The 25008-nt window shown below is 43.6% G+C and overlaps 1 protein-coding gene across 1 annotated transcript; it reads right to left on the reverse strand.

The window, feature by feature from the left end:
- Positions 1-13095: 13095 nt before the first annotated feature.
- On the reverse strand, positions 13096-21541 carry LOC116894308 (myeloid cell surface antigen CD33-like). Its single transcript, XM_032896004.1, has 6 exons — positions 21094-21541; positions 20630-20908; positions 20409-20456; positions 18240-18333; positions 17335-17415; positions 13096-13167 (listed from the first exon to the last, which is right to left on the reverse strand). The coding sequence occupies exons 1-5, from the start codon at positions 21539-21541 to the stop codon at positions 17343-17345; spliced, it is 942 nt and encodes a 313-aa protein (XP_032751895.1). The 3' UTR covers positions 13096-13167; positions 17335-17342.
- Between the last annotated feature and the right edge of the window lie 3467 nt (positions 21542-25008).

The following is a 25008-nucleotide window of genomic DNA, read 5'->3' on the forward strand; positions in this document are numbered from 1 at the left end:
AATGTTATCCCCTTTCCTGGTTTTCATGCCAACATCCCCTCCCCTTCCCCTACCCATTCTAAATGGGTGTTCCCCTCCCAATCCTCCCCCCATTACCGTCCTCCCCACAAGAATCCTGTTCACTGGGGTCCAGCTTTGGCAGGACTAAGGGCTTCCCCTTTTTCTGGTGCCCTTATAGGCTATTTATTGCTACCTATGAGGTTGGAGCCCAGGGTCAGTTCCTGTATAGTCTTAGGGTAGTGGCTTAGTCCCTGGAAGCTCAGGTTGGTTGGCATTGTTGTTCATATGGGGTCTCAAGCCACCTTCAAGCTCTTTCAGTCCTTTCTCTGATTCCTTCAATGGGGGTCCCATTCTCAGTTCAGTGGTTTGCTGCTGGCATTCGCCTATATATTTGCTGTATTCTGGCTGTGTCTCTCAGGAGAGATCTACATCCGGTTCCTATCAGCCTGTACTTCTTTGGTTCATCCATCTTATCTAGTTTGGTGGCTGTATATGGGTCACATGTGGGGCAGGCTCTGAATGGGTGTTCCTTCTGCCTCTGTTCTAAACTTTGCCTCCCTATTCCCTCCCAAGGGTATTCTTGTTTCCCTTTTAAAGAAGGAGTGAAGCACTCACATTTTGGTCATCCTTCTTGAGTTTCATGTGTTCTGTGCATGTAGGGTAATTTGAGCATTTGGGCTAATAGCCACTTATAAATGAGTGCATACCATGTGTGTTTTTCTGTGATTGAGTTACCTCACTCAGGATGATATTTTCCAGTTCCAACCATTTGTCTATGAATTTCATAAAGGCATTGTTTTTGATAGCTGAGTAGTATTCCATTGTGTAGATGTACCACATTTTCTGTATCCATTCCTCTGTTGAAGGGCATCTGGGTTCTTTCCAGCTTCTGGCTATTATAAATAAGGCTGCTATGAACATAGTGGAGCACCTGTCTTTGTTATATGTTGGGGCATCTTTTGGGTATATGCCCAAGAGAGGTATAGCTGGGTCCTCAGGTAGTTCAATGTCCAATTTTCTGAGGAACCTCCATACTGATTTCCAGGATGGTTGTACCAGTCTGCAACTCCACCAACAATGGAGGAGTGTTCCTCTTTCTCCACATCCTCGCCAGCATTTGCTGTCACCTGAGTTTTTGATCTTAGCCATTCTCACTGGTGTGAGGTGAAATCTCAGGGTTGTTTTGATTTGCATTTCCCTTATACTAAAGATGTTGAACATTTCTTTAGGTGTTTCTCAGCCATTTGGCATTCCTAAGCTGTTAATTCTTTGTTTAGCTCTGAACCCCATTTTTAAATAGGGTTATTTGTCTCCCTGCAGTCTAACTTCATCAGTTCTCTATATATTTTGGATATAAGCCTTATACAGTTGTAGGATTGGTAAAGATCTTTCCCCAATCTGTTGGTTGCTGTTTTGTCCTAACAACAGTGTCTTTTGCCTTACAGAAGCTTTCTAGTTTTATGAGATCCCAATTGTCAATTCTTGATCTTAGAGCATAAGCCACTGGTGTTTTGTTCAGGAAATTTTCTCCAGTACCTATGTGTTCCAGATTCTTCCCCACTTTTTTCTTCTATTAGTTTGAGTGTATCTTGTTTGATGTGGAGGTCCTTGATCCACTTGGACTTTGTATAGGGTGATAAGAATGGATCGATCTGCATTCTTCTACATGTTGACCTCCAGTTGAACCAGCACCATTTGCTGAAAATGCTATCTTTTTTCCCATTGCATGGTTTTGGGTCCTTTGTCAAAAATCAAGTGACCATAAGTGTGTGGGTTCATTTTTGGGTCTTCAATTCTATTCCACTGGTCTATCTGTCTGTCTCTGTACCAATACTGTACAGTTTTTTTTTTTTTTATCACTATTGCTCTGTAATACTTCTTGAGTTCAGGGTAGTGATTCCCCCGGAAGTCCTTTTATTGTTGAGGATAGTTTTAGCTATCCTGGGTTTTTTGTTATTCCAGATGAATTTCCAAATTGTTCTGTCTAACTCTCTGAAGAATTGGATTAGTATTTTGATGGGGATAGCATTGAATCTGTAGATTGCTTTTGGTAAAACAGCCATTTTTACTATATTAACCTGCCAATCCATGAGCATGGGAGATCGTTCTGTCTTCTGACATTTTCTTCAATATCTTTCTTCAGAGGCTTGAAGTTCTTATCATACAGGTCTTTCACTTGCTTGGTTAAAGTCACACTGAGGTATTTTATATTATTTGGGACTATTATGAAGGGTGTCATTTCCCTAATTTCTTTCTCAGCTTGTTTCTTTTCTGTGGAGATGAAGGCTGCTGATTTATTTGAGTTAATTTTATACCCAGCCACTTTGCTGAAGGTGTTTATCAGCTTTAGTAGTTCTCTGGTGGAACTTTTGGGATCACTTAAATATGCTATCATATCATCTGCAAATAGTGATATTTTGATTTCTTCCTTTCCAATCTGTATCCCTTTGATCTCTCTTTGTTGTCTGATTGTTCTGGCTAGGACTTCAAGAACTATAATGAATAAGTAGGGAGAGAGTGGGCAGCCTTGTCTAGTCCCTGATTTTAGTGGGATTGCTTCAAGTTTCTCTCCTTTTGGTTTAATGTTAGCTACTGGTTTGCTGCATATGGCTTTTTACTATGTTTAGATATGGGCCTTGAATTCCTGTTCTTTCCAGGACTTTTATCATGAAGGGTGTTGAATTTTGTCAAATGCTTTCTCAGCATCTAATGAAATGATCATGTGGTTTTGTTCTTTCAGTTTGCTTATATAGTGGATTACGTTGATGTTTTTCCATGTATTAAACCATCCCTGGAAAGAAGCCTACTTGATCATGATGGATGATTGTCTTGATGTGTTCTTGCATTCGGTTTGCAAGAATTTTATGGAGTATGTTTGCATCGATATTCATAAGGGAAATTGGTCTGAAGTTCTCTTTCTCTGTTGGGTCTTTGTGTGGTTTAGGTACAAGAGTAATTGTGGCTTCATAGAAGGATTTTGGTAGCGCTCCATCTGTTTCAATTATGTGGAATAGTTTGGATAATATTGGTATGAGGTCTTCTATGAAGGTCTGATAGAATTCTGCACTAACCCCGTCTGGACCTGGGCTCTTTTTGGTTGGGAGACCTTTAATGACTGCTTCTATTTCCTTAGGAGTTATGGGGTTGTTTAACTGGTTTATCTGTTCCTGATTTAACTTCCGGTTTACCTGGTGTCTGTCTAGGAAATTGTCCATTTCCTGCAGATTTTCAAGTTTTGTTGAATATAGGCTTTTGTAGTAGGATCTGATGATTTTTGCAATTTCCTTTGATTCTGTTGTTATGGCTCCCTTTTCATTTCTGATTTTGTTAATTTGGACACACTCTCTGTGTCCTCGTTAGTCTGCTAAGGGTTTATCTATCTTGTTGATTTTCTCAAAGAACCAGCTTTTGGTTCTGTTGATTCTTTGTGTCATCCTTTTTGTTTCTTCTTGGTTGATTCCAGCTCTGAGTTTGATTATTTCCTGCCTTCTACTCCTCCTGGATGTATTTGCTTCTTTTTGTTCTAGAGCTTTTAGGTGTGCTGTCAAGCTGCTGACATATGCTCTCTCCTGTTTCTTTCTGCAGGCACTCAGAGCTATGAGTTCTCCTCTTAGCACAGGAGTACTGTGTCCCATAAGTTTGGGTATATTGTACCTTCATTTTCATTAAATTCTAAGAAGTCTTTAATTTTTTCCTTTATTTCTTCCTTGACAAGGTTATCATTGAGTATGTTCAACTTCCATGTATATGTGGGCATTCTTCCCTTATTGTTATTGAAGACCAGCTTTAGCCCGTGGTGGTCTGATAGGACGCATGGGATTATTTCTATCTTTCTGTATCTGTTGAGGCCTGTTTTATTACCGACTATATGGTCAATTTTGGGAAAGTACCATGAGGTGGTGAGAAGAAGGTATATCCTTTTGTTTTAGGATAGAATGTTCTATAAATATCTGTTAAGTCCATTTGGCTCATGACTTCTCTTAGTCTGTCTACGTCTCTGTTTAATTTCTGTTTCCATGATCTGTCCATTGATGAGAGTGGGTGTGTTGAAATCGCCTACTATTATTGTGTGAGGTGCAATGTGTGCTTTGAGCTTTAGTAAGGTTTCTTTTATGTATGTAGGTGCCCTTGTATTTGGAGCATAGATATTAGGAATAAGAGTTCATCTTGGTGGATTTTTCCTTTGATAAATATGAAGTATCCTTCTTTATCTTTTTTGATGACTTTTAGTTGAAAATCGATTTTATTCGATATTAGAATGGCTACTCCAGCTTGCTTCTTCAGATCATTTGCTTGGAAAGTTTTTTTCCAGCCTTTCACTCTGATGCTGTCTTTGTCTCTGAGGTGTGTTTCCGGTAGGCAGCAAAAAGTTGGGTCCTCATTACATATGCAGTTTGTTAATCTGTGTCTTTTTATTGGGGAATTGAGTCCATTGATGTTGAGAGATATTAAGGATTAGTGATTGTTGCTTCCTGCTATATTCGTATTTGGAGGTGAGATTATGTTTGTGTGCTTGTCTTCTCTTTGTTTTGTTGCAAAACGATTAGTTTCTTGCATTTTCTAGGGAGTAGCTTGCCTCCTTGTGTTGGGCTTCACCATTTATTATCCTTTGTAGGGCTGGATTTGTAGAAACATATTGTGTAAATTTGGTTTTGTCATGGAAGATTCTGGTTTTTCCATCTATGTTAATTGAGAGTTTTGCTGGATACAGTAACCTGGGCTGGCATTTGTGTTCTCTTAGGGTCTGTATGACATCTGTCCCAGATCTTCTGGCCTTCATAGTCTCTGGTAAGATGTCTGGTGTAATTCTGATAAGTCTGCCTTTATATGTTATTTGACTTTTTTCATTACTGCTTTTAATATTCTTTCTTTGTTTTGTGCATTTGGTGTTTTGACTATTATGTGACAGGAGGAGTTTCTTTTCTGGTCCAATCTATTTGGAGTTCTGTAGGCTTCTTGTATGTTTATGGGTATCTCTTTTTTTTAGGTTAGGGAAGTTTTCTTCTATGATTTTGTTGAAGATATTTACTCGTCCTTTGAGTTGGGAGTCTTCACCGTCTTCTTTACCTGCTATCCTTAGGTTTGATCTTCTCATTGCGTCTGGATTTCCTGTATGTTTTGGGCCAGTATCTTTTTCCATTTTACATTATCTTTGACCACTGTGTCGATGATTTCTATGGAATCTTCTATTCCTGAGATTCTCTCTTCTATCTCTTGTATTCTATTGGTGGTGCTTGTATCTATGGCTCCTTGTCTCTTCCTTTGGTTTTCTGTATCCAAGGTTGTTTCCCTTTCTACTTTCTTTATTGCTTCTATTTCCATTCTCAATTCCTTCACCTGTTTGATTGTGTTTTCCTGTAATTCTTTCAGGGATTTTTGTGTTTCCTCTCTAATGGCTTCTACTTGTTCACGCGTGTTTTCCTGCATTTCTCTAAAGGAGTTCTTTATATCTTTCTTAAAGTCCTCCATCATTATGATCAAATGTGATTTTAAATCTAGATCTTGCTTTTCTGGTGTGTTTGGATATTCAGCATTTGCTTTGGTGGGAGAATTGGGCTCCGATGATGCCATGTAGTCTTGGTTTCTGTTGTTTGGGTTCCTGTGCTTGTCTCTTGACATCAGGTTGTCTCTGGTGTTACCTTGTTCTGCTATTTCTAGGAGTGGCTTGACCGTCCCATAGGCCTGTGTGTCAGGATTGCTGTAGACCTGTTTTCCTGTTTTCTTTCAGCCAGGTATGGGAACAGAGTGGTTTGCTTTCAGGCATGTAGTTGTTCCTGTCTACTGGCTTTCAGGTTTTCCTGTGGGCGTGTTTACTGATTCCACCAGGCAAGTCACTTGGAGCAGAAAAGTTGGTCTTACCTCTGGTCTTGGGCCTGATGTTGCTCCTATTGGCTGGGTTTTAGCTCTCTGTGAGGGCACCAACCAGAAGGGCCTGCCCCTCCTTCTCTCGGGTTCCTGTGCATAGGGCGCCTAGATGGTGCTAGGTGTTTTTCTCTAGATTCAGAAATGTGGGAATACCCAACATATAAAAAAGACACGTGCTCCACTATGTTCATCGCAGCCTTATTTATAATAGCCAGAAGCTGGAAAGAACCCAGATGCCCTTCAACAGAGGAATGGATACAGAAAATGTGGTACATCTACACAATGGAATACTACTCAGCTATCAAAAACAATGCCTTTATGAAATTCATAGACAAATGGTTGGAACTGGAAAATATCATCCTGAGTGAGGTAACCCAATCACAGAAAAACACACATGGTATGCACTCATTGATAAGTGGCTATTAGCCCAAATGCTTAAATTACCCTAGATGCATAGAACACATGAAACTCAAGATGGATGATCAAAATGTGAATGCTTCACTCCTTCTTTAAAAGGGGGAACAAGAATACCCTTGACAGGGAATAGAGAGGCAAAGATTAAAACAGAGACAGAAGGAACACCCATTCAGAGCCTGCCCCACATATGGCCCATACATATACAGCCACCCAATTAGACAAGATGGATGAAGCAAAGAAGTGCAGGCCGACAGGAGCTGGATGTAGATCTCTCCTGAGAGACACAGCCAGAATACAGCAAATACAGAGGCAAATGCCAGCAGCAAACCACTGAACTGAGAATAGGACCCCCGTTGAAGGAATCAGAGAAAGAACTGGAAGAGCTTGAAGGGGCTCGAGACCCCTTATGAACAACAATGCCAAGCAACTAGAGCTTCTAGGGACTAAGACACTACCTAAAGACTATACATGGACTGACCCTGGACTCTGACCTCATAGGTAGCAATGAATATCCTAGTAAGATCACCAGTGGAAGGGGAAGCCCTTGGTCCTGCTAAGACGGAACCCCCAGTGAACGTGATTGTTGGGGGGACAGCGGCAATGGGGGGAGGATGGGGAGGGGAACACCGATGAAGAAGGGAGGGGAGGGATTAGGGATGTTTGCCCGGAAACCGGAAAGGGAATAACACTAAATGTAAATAAGAAATACTCAAGTAATAAAAAAAAAAAAAAAAACCAGGAAAAAAAAAATGTGGGCATACAGTAGTCTCCTCTGGTTTCCCAGGCCCGTCTGCCCCTCTGAAGGTCTAGCTCTCCCTCCCACAGGGTTTGGGTGCAGGGAGCTGTTTGACCAGGTCCCTTCAGGTCCGGGCACAGTCTAGATCTCAGGGCTCTTGCAGCTTGAGTGCCCCTGTCTTCTTGTTCCCAGAGGCCCTATACAGTTTCCTCTTGGGCCAGCGATGTGGGCAAAGGTGGCAGAATTGGTGGTCTCTCCTGCCCTGCAGTCTCAGGAGTGACCACACGTCTGGGCGATGAGCTCTCTCTCTCCCATGGGGTTTGGGAGTAGGGAGCTGTGGGCCGGGATCAGGAGGTTTGGGTACCAGCTAAAAACCGGAAGTGTCTGGTCCCAGAGGAATTTTGCCTTTGTGTGTCCTGAGTCCACCAGGCAGATCACTTGGAGCAGAAAAATTGGTCTTACCTCTGGTCTCCTGCCTGAAGTTGCTCCACAGGGCTAGGTTTCAGCTCTCCATGAGGGCTGCAACCAGAAGGCCAAGCTGCTGCTTTCAAAAGCAAATAAAACAAACTATTTCTACTCATTTACTGGTTTCTTTAGGACAGGGTTGCGTGCAGCTCAGAGTGACCTTGAACTAGTTTTGGAGCTACGGATGAGCTTGAAGCCCTGACCATTCTACCTCTACCTCCCAAGTTCTAGGGCAACAGGCATGAAACACCACACTTAGTTTCAGCAGTGTTGGGGACAAAACCCAGGGTTCAGTGCATGCCGGTCAAGCACCAAGGGACTACATAAAGGATCTTGCAGAGTGGGGACAATCCTCCATTACACAGTTGGTCCTCACATCCAATTTCAATTGTCTCTATGAGAGAAACAGAGGGAGATGTGTTGCAGATGCAAGGGAAAGTTCATGTGACTCCAGAAGCAGAAACAAGACTCACAGGGCAGGAAGTCAGCATGCCAATGGCCTCCACGACCTAGAGAAGTGAGAGGTGAACATTCCCTGGCTCTCTGGGGGAGGGGGGTGGTGGTGGCAGCTACCCAGGTGCCACTGATTTCACCACAAGGCATCCAACCTCAGATTCTGGCCTGCTGAACGGAAAGAGGAAACATCTGTGATTTAGACACCTGTTGTGTGTGACACTGTCAAAGGCCATCAGCGGCTAATGAGGGAGGCATCCTTCCAACAACCCTGGCAGACCCAGAGAAGAAAGAAGACAGAGGATCTTCACTGTGGCAGCTGCCTTTTTTTTTCTTTTGTTTTAAATTGTATTTATTAGTGAGTGTTTGGTCTGCAAAGGAATGGTTTAACAATCTTTCAGTCCAAAACACCAAACGTTTTACTCATAAACATTATCATTATCTGCTTCTATCTTCCTTGCCCCTTCTTTCTCTGTCCCCTACCTCCTTTTATAATGTGAGTGTGTGTGTACATAAAGGAACCTACATTCCATGTATGACAGACAGCATAGCACTTATGTATTTCTAGTCTAACTTACTCTGATTAGCATATTGATCTCTGATTCTGCTCATTTCCCTCCCCCCAAATGACATCATTTTGTGCTTTATCTCATTACACTTCTCAAAAGGCTGCCTGTACTCCCCCAATCCAATTTTGCTGACCTTTCTCCAACTAAGTCTCACATCCACTCTCATGGCTCCATGAGAACATCCCTTGTGAGTGGTCTTGGGGTATATAGCTCAACAGCTTAGAAGGGATAAAAGTGTGAAACGTGGGTCTTGTGCCAGCCAATACTGTGAGAAACCTGGACTTCTACTTCATAATAGCAAGAACAGGAGACCTAACAAGATGAAGCCAGGCAGTTTATGACCATCCTGTTTATATGAAAGCTTATTGCGACCTTGTCACATCTGTAGGCAATAAGCAGGTTTGGCTGTTAGCAACTCCCTGTTCTCGTCTTAATTTGGGTTGGGGTGAATAGACTAACAAAATCTAGTAGGAGCCCAGTCTATAGATAGACTTAAGCTGCCTCAAAGCAGTTTCACTTTGAAAATGGACCACCACCACCACCACCACCACCACCACCACCACCATCGTTGTCGTCGTCGTCGTCGTCATCATCATCATCATCATCATCATCATCATCATCATCATCATCCCTACAAATATCACTCCCGCAGGCAGGGGAGCTGTCCCCCACCTTTTTCTGGGCCCATTGCCTGGGTAAAGTAGAAGAGGTCTGGTCCTAGTGGTGCAGTGTAAGAGAACAAGTAGGCTAAGCAATTCAGCTACTACTCAGACCCAGATCCAGGGCTTTGAGTCAGCCCACTCCAACATATACCCCACCAATGAACTGCTGGAGTACACGAAGGGGCTGGTCCTCCAGATCCAAAGCAGCAGGATCTCCATGATACAGGGCAACCACAGGATATCCAAGAGGAGTCCCAATGAGGATCCAGGATTGATAGTGTAGCAGAAGCCAGAGGTCTGGAACCAGAGCAATGACTCACTGCAATGATCATTGCAAGCAAAGCTGCGTGACACACTATATGACACACCACACCACAGCTTCCACAGAGAGATGTTTGTAGTTTTGTTGTTTTCTTATGGAAGGGAGGTTGCAAGGATGGAGGGCAGAAATGGAATGACAGGGAGATGAGTGGGCATGGGATGCATGATGTCAAATTCACAAAGAATCAGTTAAAAGAAATAAAACCACTGGAGATCTGTGGTGCAGGCTTTGGACCTTGGATCTGTGAAACTATACATACTTGAATATGGCACCCCATCCCAAGAACAGGAGGCAAAAGCTAAAGTACAAAACTGGGCTTGGATCAAAATGCAAAATTGCTCAGCAAAGCCAAGTGAGCCCCCTGCCTCCACCCCACACATCTAAAACCCCCAGTAACCTGACTGTCCAAATGCATCGAACACATGTCCTCATAGGACCTGCTTGGTTCAAGCAACCGTCACCTCCTTTAGGATGTAGTAGCCCTTTCCCCTTAAATACAATCCAAGCATGGAATGCCCCTCACCCAGTCTCCTAGTGAAAATATCGGTCCTCAGTTGATAGTGCTACACAAGTGTGATGGACCATGTAGGAGGCAGAGCCTTGTAGAAGACAGTTAGGACATTAGAGCTGTGCATCTGAAATGGTTACTGGGACCCTGACACATTCTCTGGCCTCATCTCCCCTCCCAAATGCCATGAGGTAGACAGGCCTCCCTCAGTGTGCATTTGCTCCATGATGTCCACAGTCACCAGAGGCCAATAGCAGCAAGAGTCAAATAGTAGTGTGAACTTGAACCTTGATTTCGACTAAACCTCTCCTCCCTCGGAATTGTTTGTTTCAGGTATTTCCCCACAGTGATGAAAAGCTTAAAAACACACCATTCCCTTCGCAGCTCTAGGATCTGCCTGCCCTGTCCTGTTTAATCAGGGCAGTCATGGAATCCTGTTACTGTGAAAATCCATACAGCTTTGCTTTCCTCAAAGACTCAGTGTTCTTGCTTGACTCTCAAGGTCTCTTGTTTGGCATCCTGCCATTCTCTGCTCTAAATCACCATCTCTTTCTCTGGGTGACATGACATGAGACACAGGTCCCCAAATGACCTGCTGGGCAGTCTGTTTCTATCCCTGAACCAATGCACTCTTCATGGGATGCCCGGCCCTCAAATGCACCAGATCTCCTTCCTCCTCATTACCCTATGCCTTCAGACTAAGAGACTGTCCCAAGAGCCACCAGCCCCTCTCCTGTATGATTTATCTAGATGCATATCCCCTGATTTGTTCCAATTAATTTTTTAATTTCTTTTCATTCCAGTTACAATCAGTAGATTGACAATTTCTTCCTGTCAGAAATGGAGGTGCATCTCCAGACCTAGGTCCTGATAGGAGCTTGGAATCAGTCACTACTATGGTCTACACGTAGTGGATGATGTTATTCCTACCCACAGCTCTGTGTGCATCATAAGCATTATCACCCAAAGGGACACACAGGCTAAGCCTGTAGGAGGTTAGAATGAGGATAGGTGAAAAAGGGAATGGACCGGTGTTTGGCAGTGGGACTAGCACATACGCAGTTTCTGGTGAGGGACAGTAGGACAGGCAATGCACCATGCAGGTTGGGAAGGCTCAGTATGCAGACTGCCATGTTCTTCAGTCTATCCATGGTGAGAACACAACTGTGGAGGAAGAAGGTGATGGCTGCATCTACAAATCCATCCTGGGGAGGCATTGAGGCATTGTGGGTTATCTACCAGAGAAGACTGGCCAGACATGGGTGTAAGCCAACAGAAAATCTTTATTAGTCAGCTGGTGACTATACTAAGACGCTGGGTGTTTGGGATGCTAGTGTATCACTGAACCTTCTTCAGGGTGAACTTTTAACATACTTCTACTAACAAGAACAGTTAGCCAGAAGCAGAGCTACAGAAGCCAAAAAGCTAGGTTAGTAACTTTAGAGACTTTCCCAGAACTCTGGACTTTGATGGGTTAGGTCCTTGTTCTCATTTTGGCTGGTGTAACTGTTTATGTGCTGAGTTTTATGGCCTGAATGGTACTTCTGTCACAGAATCAGGAGTGGTAAGGTCTAAAGGCCTACTAAGGTTTGGGACCCTGTTGCATTCCCCACTGTCTTAGTGAATGAGTTAAGTTGTGGACTTACCCTATTTTAGTTTAAGATACAGGGCCCCGATGTTAACCCAATCAGAATGAGACTTAAAGGCCTAGTCAGTGTTGATAGAAGAGTAGCTGGCCAGGGTAACCAAGAAGACAAATACTGATTTTGTGTGATTTTTGTCTTTGTTTCTTCTTGTTTTGAGTTCCTTTGTTTGTTTGTTCCTTCCTCCTTCTTTCTTTTTTACTCTTTCTCCATTTTCTTTTTTCTTTCTTTTCTTTTCTCGTTTTTTCTTTTTTTTGAGACAGAGTTTCTCTGTGTAGCTCTGGCTATCCTGAACCTCACTCTGTAGATTCTCTAGCCTTGAACTCACAGAGATTTGCCTGCCTTTGCCTCCTGAGTACTGAGGTTTATTTGCTTGTTTGTTTTTTTATGACATGTTTTTTAAAAAAGTTTTCTCCTAATTACTCTTGATTAGTTAGCATAGAGATAACAGGTTTCTTCCAAAGCCACGCATAGTTTCATTTATCTCAGGAGAACTAAGTCTAAGCCTCTCCAACTCTGCAAGGGAATTTAACGGTAGTTTTAATTCAGAAATGGAAGCTTTTAATACCTCTAAGTCCTGATCAGTCTGTCTACTTAGTTTGGAAAGCATCAGAAAAGGCACTTTTAATCAAACCATCAGTACATGCTCACCAAGTACTCAGTAGTATTGCTGTTTTCCAGATGAGTTAACCCACAAGGCAGAAGAGTAGGCATCAGAATAAGGGGAAGTGTGTATATGGAAGGTTTTGGGTATTAGACAAATTTTAGTCTCTTGTAAATTCTCTAATCTTAATTTGGGTTGTCACAGTGAGTTTTGTCAGTCAATGGGATGGCAGTTTGGTTTGGTCCTACCCTGTGTAATTTGAGGGCTGGGTGCCTAAGGAGGACCAGCAGTCCTGACTGATTTCTGCTGGGAATGATCAACTCTATCCCTTGATAGACTTTATCCTTTCCTGTGGCATAGAATCTGATTATCCCAGGGTTTCCAAAGGTCAGAATCTTTTAAAAAGAAATTTCAGGAAACTTTGGTCTCCTAATCCCAATTTTTGCAACAAGAACTCTCTTGTTCTTGATAACTAAGGGGCCCAGTCTTAGGCACACAGAATTGTAAACTGTGTATTTCTATCTCAAAAGATAAAGTCCCATATCCTTGCTTTTTTTTTCAATACAACCAAACACTTAAAGTGGAGTTTAAGGTCGACCTCAGGGAGCAGAGGTCAAGATGATTATGGGTTAGTGGTCTATAGACACACTAGTTCATACTTTCCCTGTATCCATCTCCTCAGTTCCTAGTTTCAGGCTTGAGGGCTGTAGGGGTGGGACCATAACCCTATATTCATACCCATAGAATAAAACACAAGGCTTTAGAGAATGCAGAGGGGCAGGGAGAAGAAGGGTCTAGAGTGAGACAAAAATTTAATTTTAATAGACCCATAGTCTGGAGACAGTCCAGTTGGCATCTTCATCCATGGCTTTCTTGACCTGGGTGTGGTGGATCCATGCTATGATGCCAGCTGCCTCCACAGCCTAAGGAATGGAGAGAATCATCTTACAGCGTTCTTTCCAAGTTGATTTCAGTGCCCCTTTAGCTACCGGCTTGACCCAGAGAGTATCTGCAGACTCAAGCAAGGGGAAACTGGTGGTGGGCTTAGAAGTCAGCTTGGATAGCCCAGTGAATGGCCTTTACGGAAGACTGGAGTGTCTATAGTGACTTGAGAAAGAAGTAATTAGAGAGTTCTGCCAACCGCTGATCTCTGAGCCTGAGAAGCAGCAGAGGAGGTTTTCCAAACATAATCTCATGAGGAGTAAATCCCTTCCCGAAGCAAAGGAAAGGAAGAAGGTCCATTCACCTCTCATTAGAGTCCAGCGACAGTTTTTTTTTAAATCTTGTTTAATTTTTCTACCTGCCCAGAAATCTAATGTCTATTCACACAATGAAGTTTTCAACTTATTTCTAAAGCTTTAACTGTTAATGGGGAGGTTTGGTTTGTGAAAACCATGCCATTGTTAAATCCCATTGGCAAGGGGGAGGGCCAATTAGGGGACCAGTTGTTGGAAGAACTTTCAAGCCATTATTTGAGCAGTTTTAGTTCAGGTAGGGACTGATTCTACCCACCTGGAAAAGATGGCTAGTTTCTATAGAAACAAGCAAGCAAAAACAAACTAGCAAGTACTTTTATCCTCCCCTGGCAGGCTGGATATCAATGAAGTCATTTTTCCCACAGTCTGATAGCATCACTCATTCGGACCCCTTTGTAGGTAAGGGTTATTTGTTTTAGATTTACTTGAGCACAAAACTGGTATCTGGCTGAGATATCCTGAGCTAGTGAGATATCCTGAGCTAGTCTAGATGTAACATATATTGGTCTGGGCAATTCTGTTTTGTGGCTCCCAAAGCCTGGTAAAGGTCAGTTACCAGAGTCCTGGCAGATGTTTCTTGGAGAATGATTTTTCCCTCTGATCGTCATCAGCTTGTGGGTTTGAGCTGTCCATTTTTCCTTTACCATGAAGTCTCAGGCAGCACTGGGTTGCCGACATAATATCAATAGGCCCCACTGGTCTTAGGGTGATGAATCAGATAGTGAGGTCATTGGCCCAGGGTAGCAGTTTGTAGGGGAAGATGAATAGCCTCTAGGAGGGCCAAGATTTTGCTTGTTTTTAATATCCTTCCCCAGTGGTGAGAAGCCTTCGTTTTCCACAGATTGTACCATGGACATGCACAGTAGCAAAAATATAGTAACTGTCCTTTCTTTTTTCCCATCTGAGAGACTGGGCCAGATCGATTGGTTCTTCTCTCTGCTCTTAGGTACAAGACTGGAGCCTAAATTATTTAAGTTAAAAGAATAACTGCAGCTCCCACATAACCGGTTTCTTCTTTCATCTCGTGACAGTCCTGGGTGAGCACCTGGGTGTTGTCAAGAGGCAAGAGGACAGCAGGATGATGGTGGCGAGTTTCTTAAACTGGACTCAAGGGTGGGCCAGGAGTAGGGCCTGGTATTAGGTCACACAGGCATTAGACAGCCATTGTTTGGCTGTTCCTGTGCCACGGGATGCTGTGAGTATAAGATCTTGACCCAGAGTTAACTTGTTTGCTTGTTTTTCATTAAACTAACAGTAACCACCACAGCTCTTAGTAACCACCACAGCCCGTAGGCCATCCTGCGGGTATAGGTCCAATTGTTTGGACAAGTTTCAATGGTCCTAAAGTTAAAACCTCTTTTATGGTGTCTTTTGTTTCATGGACAAACAGATGAAAAGGTTTTGAGATGTCTGGAAATGCTAGGGCTGGAGCCAAATCAGAGCTGGTTTTAAAGCCTCAGATATTTGTTCTTTGATTTAGTCTCAGTCCAGAATAAGAGCCCAGGGTCCCCTTTGTGCTGGTGTATGGAGACCCTGCTATTTCCACAAACTCTGATATCTAGAGACAGCAGTACTTAACGTTACTTAGGAACTCTCAAACCCCTCTTTTAGTCTTTGGAGTTGGGATCTGCCTCCCCTCAGCAGGTAGCTAAGACAGACAGCCTCTGATGTACCAAGTTGAGTTTTCTTAGCTGAAATTCTGTAGCTCCAGGTCTGTAATTCTTGCAACAGTCCCTCACTGGTCCCTTTATATTATATTTCCCCAGGAAACCTCCGACAGAAGGGCAGGAGGTCTGCATTTATTGTCTTTAAATCCTTGGAGTAACTTGGTTCACGTATGTTGCCCACTGTAACCCTCTTGGACTGTCCATTTAAAAGCAAACATGGCTGACTCACCTCTGCCAATGGTAGGCTAAAGAATGTGTGTTTCAGGTCTAAGGGAGTGTAGACCTGTTTCTTTGGAAGATTCAGACTCATGAGAATCAGATGTCATGGTTTTCTTCACAGGCAGGAGAAGCATATTCCAGGGTGACTGGCAGTACACAAAGATGCCTATTTCTCCAAGGGAGGCAATCTGGACTACAATTTCCCTTTTTGTTTCCAGGGTCATTGGATATTGTTTAATCTGGGGTAACTGAACCCCTTAGTTGAACAATTATAGGAACTTGGTGGTGGGCCTGTCCTGGGGGATCGGTTTCTGCCCATATCTCCTGAAACCTTTGTCATCAATCTGAGAGATAGTCCAACCGTATTTTGGACTTTGATTGGAGGCAGAACTTTCAGTTAGGAGATATTCTTCCGACAGAGGGGAAAACACCAAAATTTTGCTGGGTATCTGTAAGTCTAACTGTGTCTCATTATTAGAGATGGTGACAGTGGCTTTGAGTTCGTGCAAAAGTTATCGCCCATTCAGTTCTTCGGGGTTAAGCATCTTTTGAGCTACCGCCAGCAACTGGAACCTGTTTATATTTAAATTTTTAAAACTTTTTCACTTTCTTTCTAATATCTGGGTGACAAGGGAAATCTTTTTCTAGCAGCTGTCTTTATAAAGAACCCAGTGGATATTTAAATCTCCTTTTTTAGTGTTGGACAGGAGGTAAAGTACATTCTGTCTATGCTGTATCATGTGGCAGTGACGTCCATGCCTGGCCCAGGGATAGGTTTTCTACTTTTTTTTTTTTAAGAAAATGATGTGTTTTGAGTTTTCCAACTATACGGTCCATTAGTTGAAAATAAGACACGAATCATCAAAGAGAAAGGAGTGGAACTTCCTTTTTCTTTGGGCTCACTCCAGGGCACTTTCCTCCTCCCTTGGGGTTGCTTAGAAAGGGCACAGAGCAGAGGGACTGCTCACCTGGGGGAATTATTCCCCTCTCCCTGTGAGAGGCCCAGCCCCTCCCCACCTTCACACAGGGACCAACTCTGAGTGACACACCAGGCGACTTTTAATTTGTTTTGTTTTGTGATGGAGGTGTCAGACTCTTCTGAAACCTCAGGCAGCAGTTGATAAAAGGGAGTTTTGGGGATCTGGAACTCAGGTTGTGTACCTCAAGGAACTCTTTCCCATTTTGAAGCGCTCTGAGACCCCAAGTGTCTCAAGGTCTGGTCTCTGTGGAATCTTGGTGGAACCTCCAGAGAAGGTGTTGTGAGGTTCCCTCTAGAGAAGACTGCACAGGCATGGGTTTAACTGAATAGAAATATTATATTAACTGGTTGTTAACTCCAGTGGGTGCGTGGGATCCCAATGTAGCAATCAAACCTTTCTCAGCATGAGCCTCTAAGTACAAAAGCACTGTTCTAGTTTGATATACTTCAATTAACATGTACAGTTAGTCAGCAGTAGAACTACACAAGCCAAAAGACCAGGCTAGTACCACTAAAGACTTTCCCAAAACTATGGACTTTGATGGATTAGGTCTTTGTTTTCATTTTGGCTGGTGTAACTATTTATGGCCTGAAATGGTTCTCCTGAATGGAGTCAGTGGTGTTAAGGTCTGGAGGCCTACTAATATCTGGGCCCCTGTTACAGAGCTAGGATGCAAGGGACAGTCAGTGACCATGGAAAGATGAAGTTCAGGGATGATCAAGGTTGGATGAATAAAGGGGTCAGTATGGGTCCTGGGGTGAAGGGTGAAGAGAGGTGACCATAGAGAACCACAGCAAATTCTAGAAAGAGATGGGACCATTGGCTCAGGAGATCATGGAACCCAACAGGGATGTGAACTCATGGGAGGGTAGCAGATTACCAGTGGCCGTGTTAAACCAGACCATACGGGGTCCATCACAGGAAAGAGTCCTGAAGCATGTCAAAAGCCGGGATCCCACATCACTCACCTGAGAGACTAATCCATGACAGTGGCTGAATGATCCACATGTGTTGCTGGCCTCTCCACTCTCTTCTCATGGGGTCTCATGCTGAGTAAGGAGACAGAACCTTCAATGTGGGCATGTAAGAGAGCAGGTGTAGTAGTCACCTCTTGCCCTGAGCCCCAATGGGCTGTAAGGGTGGCAGGGCCAGAGATAGACACACAGACCACTATAGGACTTCCTAGCTGTGGACGCCAGCCTTCTTAGGATGGCTGTTCTCAGTTGTCATTTTGACTTTATTGGAATTAAGCAAAGTACTACTGTGAGGGATTTTTCTTGATTGAATCATTTAAGCTGAGAAGATCTATCCTAAATTTAGATACTTTGAGGTAGGGAGATACACCTTACATCTGGTCCACAGTTTCTGGTGGCAGCTTATATAAAAGTCATGGAAGAAAGAAGCATTTGCTCTTTGCCTGCTTGTTCTCACTCTCTCTGGCAAGTTCATTCCTTCAGTCGTATTAGAGTCTACTTCTTTGAGATTTCAGTGTATACAGGAGACCAGCGGAGACATCCAGTCTTGTGGACTGAACAAATTATTGGGCTCTTGGACTTTCCGTGAGAAGACAGCCCTTGTTGAAATAGTAGGACCATAGGCTTATAACCCATAAGCCACTCTAATAAGTCCAGTGTGTGTGTGTGTGTGTGTGTGTGTGTGTGTGTGTGTGTGCATGTATACATGCATTTTATCAGTTCTGTTTCTCCAAATGGCCACACTTGACACATAGCTCCATCATGGTGAAGAACTGTTGGTAATCACACATTCCCTGCCTAGATCCCAAACTTCAAGACCTCCAACATTGGAGATCTAGGATTTAATCTTTGGCATCTGCCTTCCTCACACCTCTGTCCATCTAAGGAGCAACACTCACCTGAGGAAGAAGAAGCAGATCCCAAGAAGTAGGAATTTGATAGCCGCTTCTCCCATGGCTACTTGTACCACCTCTGCCAGGTGCTCTGTTTTCCCTGAAGAAAGGTGGATGGAGCTGAATATACTTGCTAATCCCAGACAGAGTCCTCCCTCTCACAGTAGCATTTAGATATGGCCCTCCCAACTTCATCCCCAGACCTCAGACTGCCTTAGTTCATGCCTCCATGACTCCCTCATTCATTGTCCAACAATATATCAGAAAAAAATCACTTTCTATCATAATTAGAACCTCTGTCACAGAGGCAGCATGGCTATCTGTGATCCTGCTACTCTGAAGGATGAAGCAATAGGACTATGAGTTCAAAGTCAGTCTGCATTACATAGCAAGATTCTGCGTCAAGCATCAAAACCAACAGTTACAATAGAAAATATCAATAACCTATAGATTTTTGGAACATGTTTGGGTAAGGAGCTGTTGTCAAGAACACAAAAAGAACTATTTTAAAAATATATATTTTTACTTGTCTGCATGTGCACACCTGAGGGTCTAGTGCTCTCTAAAGTCAAAGGAAACTGTTGAATCCCCTAGAAGTGGAGTTACAAACAGCTACAAGTCACCACATGGGTGCTGAGAAATGAATCCAGGTGGTCTCCAAGTATAGCCAGTTCTCTTAATTAGTAAACCATCTCTCCAGCCTCCAGGGAAGAATTTTTACAGTTAAATTTGTAAGGAACTCAAATGCCTTTAATCTCAACCCTCAGGAGACAGAGGCAAGTATATCTCCATGAGTCTGAAGTCAATCTGGTAACACAGTGAGACCCTGCCTCAAAAACAAATTACAAAAAGTTCAACAATGTTGCTCATAATAATCACAGTATTTTATTCTTCTCAGAACATATACAAATTGCCAATGGTCAACTATTCATCTTTTTTTGTTGTTTACATCTAGATAACAGTCTGGTAAGCTAGATTGAATGACCAGTGAGCCTCTCTTTGTCTTCCCAGCAGTGGAATTATAAGCACATGTCACCATACCCAGCTCTCTCTCTCTCTCTCTCTCTCTCTCTCTCTCTCTCTCTCTCTCTCTCTCTCTGTAAAATGTAGATCTGGGGATTGAACTAAGGTTCCTGCAAGGCGAGCTCTTTACTCACTGTGCTCTCTCCATCACTATATTTTCTTTTTATCTGGTCAAAGTACATAAAATCTTTACATCTAGTCAAAGTCCAAAGCTTGCAAAACTTCTGATACTGACAAAGATACAAATGATTCTCATGGACAGGGATATGGGTCAATACTTATCCTAGGATCAGTCCTTAGAACCAAAATTAAAACAAAACAGCAAGTGTTTCATCCATAGTGCCTTGGTGGAAGTACAAACTCTCCTAGCTCCCTTTTGAGAATGTTCCACTGTCCAATGTCCATGAAGAATCATTTGCTCATTATTCTCTATATCAGACAGACACCAGAGTCCACTGTAATTTGCATTTGGGAATTAGTAATTCAGACATATAGACAGGCAGGCAGGCAGACACACACACACATACACACACCTGTGAAAACAGATACAAAACTATTTACTACACATTGATTTTGGCAAAATAACACCAATGTGATGTCTGCCAGAGTGCAAAAGCTGCCCACAGAGCTGGATCCAATCATTGTGTACCAGAGTCATGGGGAACAATGAATGGACAGTAGGCTACTGAATTCTGAGCTCTCTCAGGCCTCATGTGGATAAACCAAAGCTTGGTACTGGATGTAGTCAGTGGTCTTTTCTGAGAAGGGAACTGAATTTATGTGGACAGCTCTCTGTGTTTGCTCTGCATGCTTGCCCATATGGCTGTGTCTCCTGTACAAGCTTTCAGATCAAAGCTGCTGACAGACTGCTGAGGCTGCAGGCAGATTCATAGATGGATTAAAAGTGTGTAGGGTGTGTCATTCTGTCCCGTGAATGATGATCTATCCCTGTACTGGCTCAGGAGTTAAGTGTAGAAGCCCAAAGGATTGAGGAAAATGGGGAGGGAGCTGCTCCAGAACTTGAATGTGCTGTGAATGAGGACGGTCATTACCTTCCCAAGAAGGGGGTCTTTGTGTTCTGGGTAAAAAGGGATGGACCCTGCTCTGGGCTAAAGAGACCCTGTTCCTCCAATCCAAGATGACTCCTCCTACCTGGGCTAGCTCTTCCAGAGACATGGGTTGTGGAGTTCTGTGCAGTATCTTGAAGAAAAAAAAGAAAAGAATTTAACATATCAGGTTTCAGCAACATTTCTCCTAACTGTCCAGAAAGCATAGAATGCAAGAGGGATGAGGTTTGGGTCCATTGTAGCCCCCAATCCAACTATGATCTATGATACAGCTACCATGAATTCCCAGTCTTGGGCTGAACTCACAGGTGACATTGATCTGGACAGTCTTTTGAACAGTCACACCAACTCCAGGGAAGGTCACCTGACAGGTGAGGTAGGTTCCATGGTCCTGGAGCCTGGGAGTGAGGGTCAACACTGAGGAGAAGGTGGTCGTGGGGCCCAGGGATATGGGGGCAGCTGACATCCAGGAGAAGATGGGGGGTGTTCCTCGTTCACAAGCCCAGGGCACAGAGCATATCACATCGGTAGGATGACCAAGCTCCAGTGTCTGTGGGATGCTGATGCTGGGGGTGTGAGTGAGGTCTGTTGAGGAGAGAAAGGCATGTGGGATCAGGAGGGGGGTGATGGACAGCTATTGAGAAGCCAAGATTTTGATTAAACTCTTCTACTTCCCTGCTTCAGTCTATTACCCCTATTCAGTCTCAGGCTGGGGTCCTAACCCTGCCCTGTGAGCTCACTCTGTGACTAACATGGAGTCAGTACTTTACCTGTCACATGCACAGAGATCTTCTCGTCGCAGAAATTCCACATCACACCTTCCTTTTCGAGGCTGAAGAAGTAAGAACCGCTGTCACTCTTCTGTGCATCTCTGATGTCCAAGGAGCAGTCATTGAACCTCAGGTCCCCAGAGAGGTGAAATCGGCTTTGCGTCCCCCGCACAAGTTGATATGGGTTGTTCGTAGCCACCAGAGAATCAAGCCGTGTATTCTTTTCTTCGTGGTACCAGTATCCAAAGACAAGATCCGACAGCATGTTTCTGGGCTTCACAATGAGTGTGCAGGGCACTAGGACACACAGACCCTCCTGCACTGTCACAGAATTTAACTCTAGTTTCAGTGACTGATCTGTATCCCTGAACATTTCAGGGAGAAGAAAGCAGACTCCAGATGCCCACTTAAACACCCAGAGCAAGGGTAGCAGCCGGGACAGCAGCATCCCAGCAGATGGCCTGGGCTCCTGTGACTGAGCAAACTGGACGACTCGCTTATAGGAACTGGGAAAGCAGCAGAGACTCGACAGACTTCAGCTCACAGAAGAGGAACTAGGGACAGCAGGTAGACCAACTCTTCCCTCCTATCTGCAGGGAACACATGTAAGCCTGGTAGTCAGACATCAAAGCGATGGGGCAGGGGAGGGTGGGGGGAGAGGGTGTGATGTGGGGGGGGCGCTGAAGGAGCAGAGAAGGAGGGCTGGGGGAGATAGCTCAGTCTGTAAAGTGCTTGTTGCACGAACATGAGGATCCAAGTTCAGATTCACAACATGTACATAAAAATCTGGGCATGACTGTGAACATCTGTGCTGGGGAGGAGACAGGAGGATCTACAGAGCATGTCGTCCAGCCATTCTACATGAATTGGTTATCTCTAGATTCAGGGAGAGATCCTGTCTCAAAAAATGAGGTGGAGGAATAGGTGAGATGGCTCATTGGTTTAGAACACTTGTTGCTCTTACAGAGGACCTGTGTTCAATTCCCAGCACTCATTTGGTGGCTTTCAGCCATCCATTATTACACACACATAGACACAAGTAGGAAGAGAGGAAGGAAGGAAGGATGGGAGAAGGGAGGGGTCAAGAAGGTTAGAGAACAAGGTCTGAGAGAGAGACTTCCCTACAGTACTAGGGTGGACCTGGGCACAGGTTTGCATGCTTAGAGCTTTTCTTAGTCTAAGGTCTCCTCCTCTTAGGAGGGAGATCACAAACGAACTGAAGCCACTGTCTGTTTACTCACTTATTTATCCAGGAAAGATGTAGGGAACTGTGGGCATCGCAGAGCTAGAAATAAGAAGGGAAACATGGGTCTGATCGCCTCCTGTGCTGCCTGCTGTGTAGGAGCCTCAAACTCTCCATACACTGGTGCTACTGTCTTCAGGGCAGCAGGCACAGGAGAGTTCTCTACCTGCCATTGAGGCATGCATACTAGATACGTTTGGGAAGCATGAGGTGGGAGTTATTTCCCTCACATCCAATGGTGTCAACGACAGTACTGTCATCAATGTGTCACAAAAGGAGGACACGAGCTCTCAACCAGTGCAAGTTACACAGCTGCCCATGATACAGTGTGCATGGCAGCCACATCTAAATCCTCACCTTGCAGATCCACACTTCCTTTTCTGTCTCAGATCTGTCTCACAGCTAGATGTCCATCATAGGGCATTGTTTCGTCAGCTAGCATAAGAGGATCGTTTAGGAAATTTTCAAATTTGATTCAGTTCTTAATGCTTTCTCATGTCATAGAACTTGATGTTTTACACATGACATGCACAAACATGTGCACGCGCACGCACACACACACACACACACACACACACACGCACACACACACTTAAACTTATTTGCTAGATATGATGGTGCACCCTTCTAAGGCCAGCACTTGGAGGCAGAGGCAGGCAGATCTCTGTCTCATTTGAATGAGTCTAGTTTATAGTGAGTTCCAAATCAGTCAGGACTACATAGTGAGAGACTGTCTCAAAAGTATTTTTTAATCTTTGGTAATTTTATACTATGGATTTTGACCAAATCTACTCCATCTCCCCTATCTACCTACCCTTCTGTTCTCATTTTAAGTAACACCCATTAATTCCTGTTCATGCTATCCATACACTCTTGGGTTTGTGAACCGGTAGGGTGTGAATTAACTGGGGTATGACCAATCTACCAGGTTCTTAAAGAAAACCCAATCTCCCTTTCTTAGGAGCTCTTCAACTAGGGTGCAGAATTTCATGTCTAACTCTCCTCTCTATTTTGGGAATTGGCCTGACTTGAGTTTGCACAGGTCTTATACATGCTATCACAACCACTTTGAGTTCATATGTGCAGCTGCCCGGTGTGTACAGAGGATACTGTTAACTTGTGGTCATTCACTGTCTCTGGGTCTGACATTCTTTCCAGCCCCTCTGCAATGATTCCTGAACCTTGGGAGGTGGAGTGTGGTTTAGATGTTGTGTGTGGGGCTAAGCATGCTGTATTTTATTCTTAAAAATTGTATGTGTACTTGTCATCATTGAATAGTGTCTTGTTTTCTGAATTTGGAATGATGTCTTTTGTTTATAAGCTGTTTTATTGATCCATAACATGCCATGGATACAGTCACCTTTTTATTTATTTATTTATTTATTTTATTTTTTTTTTTTATTAACTTGAGTATTTCTTATATACATTTCGAGTGCTATTCCCTTTCCCGGTTTCTGGGCAAACATCCCCCTCCCCTCTCCCCTTCTTTATGGGTGTTCCCCTCCCCATCCTCCCCCCATTGCCGCCCTCCCCCCAACAATCTAGTTCACTGGGGGTTCAGCAGTCACCTATTTTTAGATGTTTTCTCACAGTATGCAATGTTCCACCCTCTTCACAGCCTTTTACTTTTCAGGGCTGCAAGATACTGGTTCCTAAACATTCGTAATATATATAAGGAGACCAAGGACATGCCCAGGATGAAGAAGAAAACAAAGATTATGAAGGAAGCTGGTTCAAGCATCCTGAGGTGATGGCCACAGGGTAGCTAGCTCAGTCCAAAGAGACCCAGTTCCCATGGCCTGAGACCTACAAGCATTTCTCTCCACCTGTGAGTGACCACAGGTAGATGTGACTAAGTAAAGGATTTTGCCCATTGGGGACCACCCTGGATTATCTATGGCATTCAAATGTTTCTCTAAGGGAAAAACATAGGGAGATGGGATGTTAATTTGGAGCTGAGGCCATGTGACCCTGGAGGTAGAGATGGGAGTGATGGCAAAGGGATAAGGATGACAACGGCCTCCATTAAGTGGGAAGCAAGGAGTGGACTGTCCTTACCATCCATTCAGGGACAGCCGCTCATGGAACATGCTGCTTGGCACCCAAGGAACATAACTTTTGATTTATAACCTCTTGAACCACAAGAGAGGAAGCATCTGTGTTTCAGACACCTGCTGGATGTGATTGTGTCTGAGGCTAGCAAAGGCTTATGAGGAGGTAGTCATTGAGTTCTGAGTGACCTCAAAGGAGAAAGTGAGCAAGTCTCTTACCAAATGCCATTCTCTGTTTTTTTGGTGTTTAAAAACTTTCTTGTTTATGTTCAGTCTACAAGTGAAGTGTTTCAGAATTCATTTTCCTTCTGATACATCATGTGTCCACAGCCATACCATTGTGAATGTACTATATCTAAATACAATGTAGCAGTAATTTTTTCATATCTGCTCCTTTCATTATTTTCTACTACCTCTTCTTTTCCCCCGACTATCCCCTGTATTAGTCAGGGTTCTCTACAGTAAAAGAACGTATAGAATCTATCTCTCTATCTCTCTCTCTATCTCTATCTATCTATCTATCTATCTATCTATCTATCTATCTATCTATCTATCTATCTATCTATCTATCTATCATCTACCTAAAAATGGGAATTATCAGAATGACTTACAGTACCATAT

The sequence above is a fragment of the Rattus rattus genome, chromosome 2 (genome assembly GCF_011064425.1).
Source record: "Rattus rattus isolate New Zealand chromosome 2, Rrattus_CSIRO_v1, whole genome shotgun sequence".
NCBI classification, from domain to species: domain Eukaryota; kingdom Metazoa; phylum Chordata; class Mammalia; order Rodentia; family Muridae; genus Rattus; species Rattus rattus.

Bases quoted from the DNA above. Each gene is read 5' to 3' on its own strand.
- LOC116894308 (XM_032896004.1), bottom strand. From the start codon at position 21,541: ATGCTGCTGTCCCGGCTGCTACCCTTGCTCTGGGTGTTTAAGTGGGCA. The intron at 18,334-20,408 runs GTAGGAGGAGTC...ACCTTTCTTCAG, and splicing joins CTCTGGAAGAGCTAGCCCAG to GGAAAACAGAGCACCTGGCA. The intron at 17,416-18,239 runs GTGAGTGTTGCT...CTCCTTACTCAG, and splicing joins ATCTGCTTCTTCTTCCTCAG to CATGAGACCCCATGAGAAGA.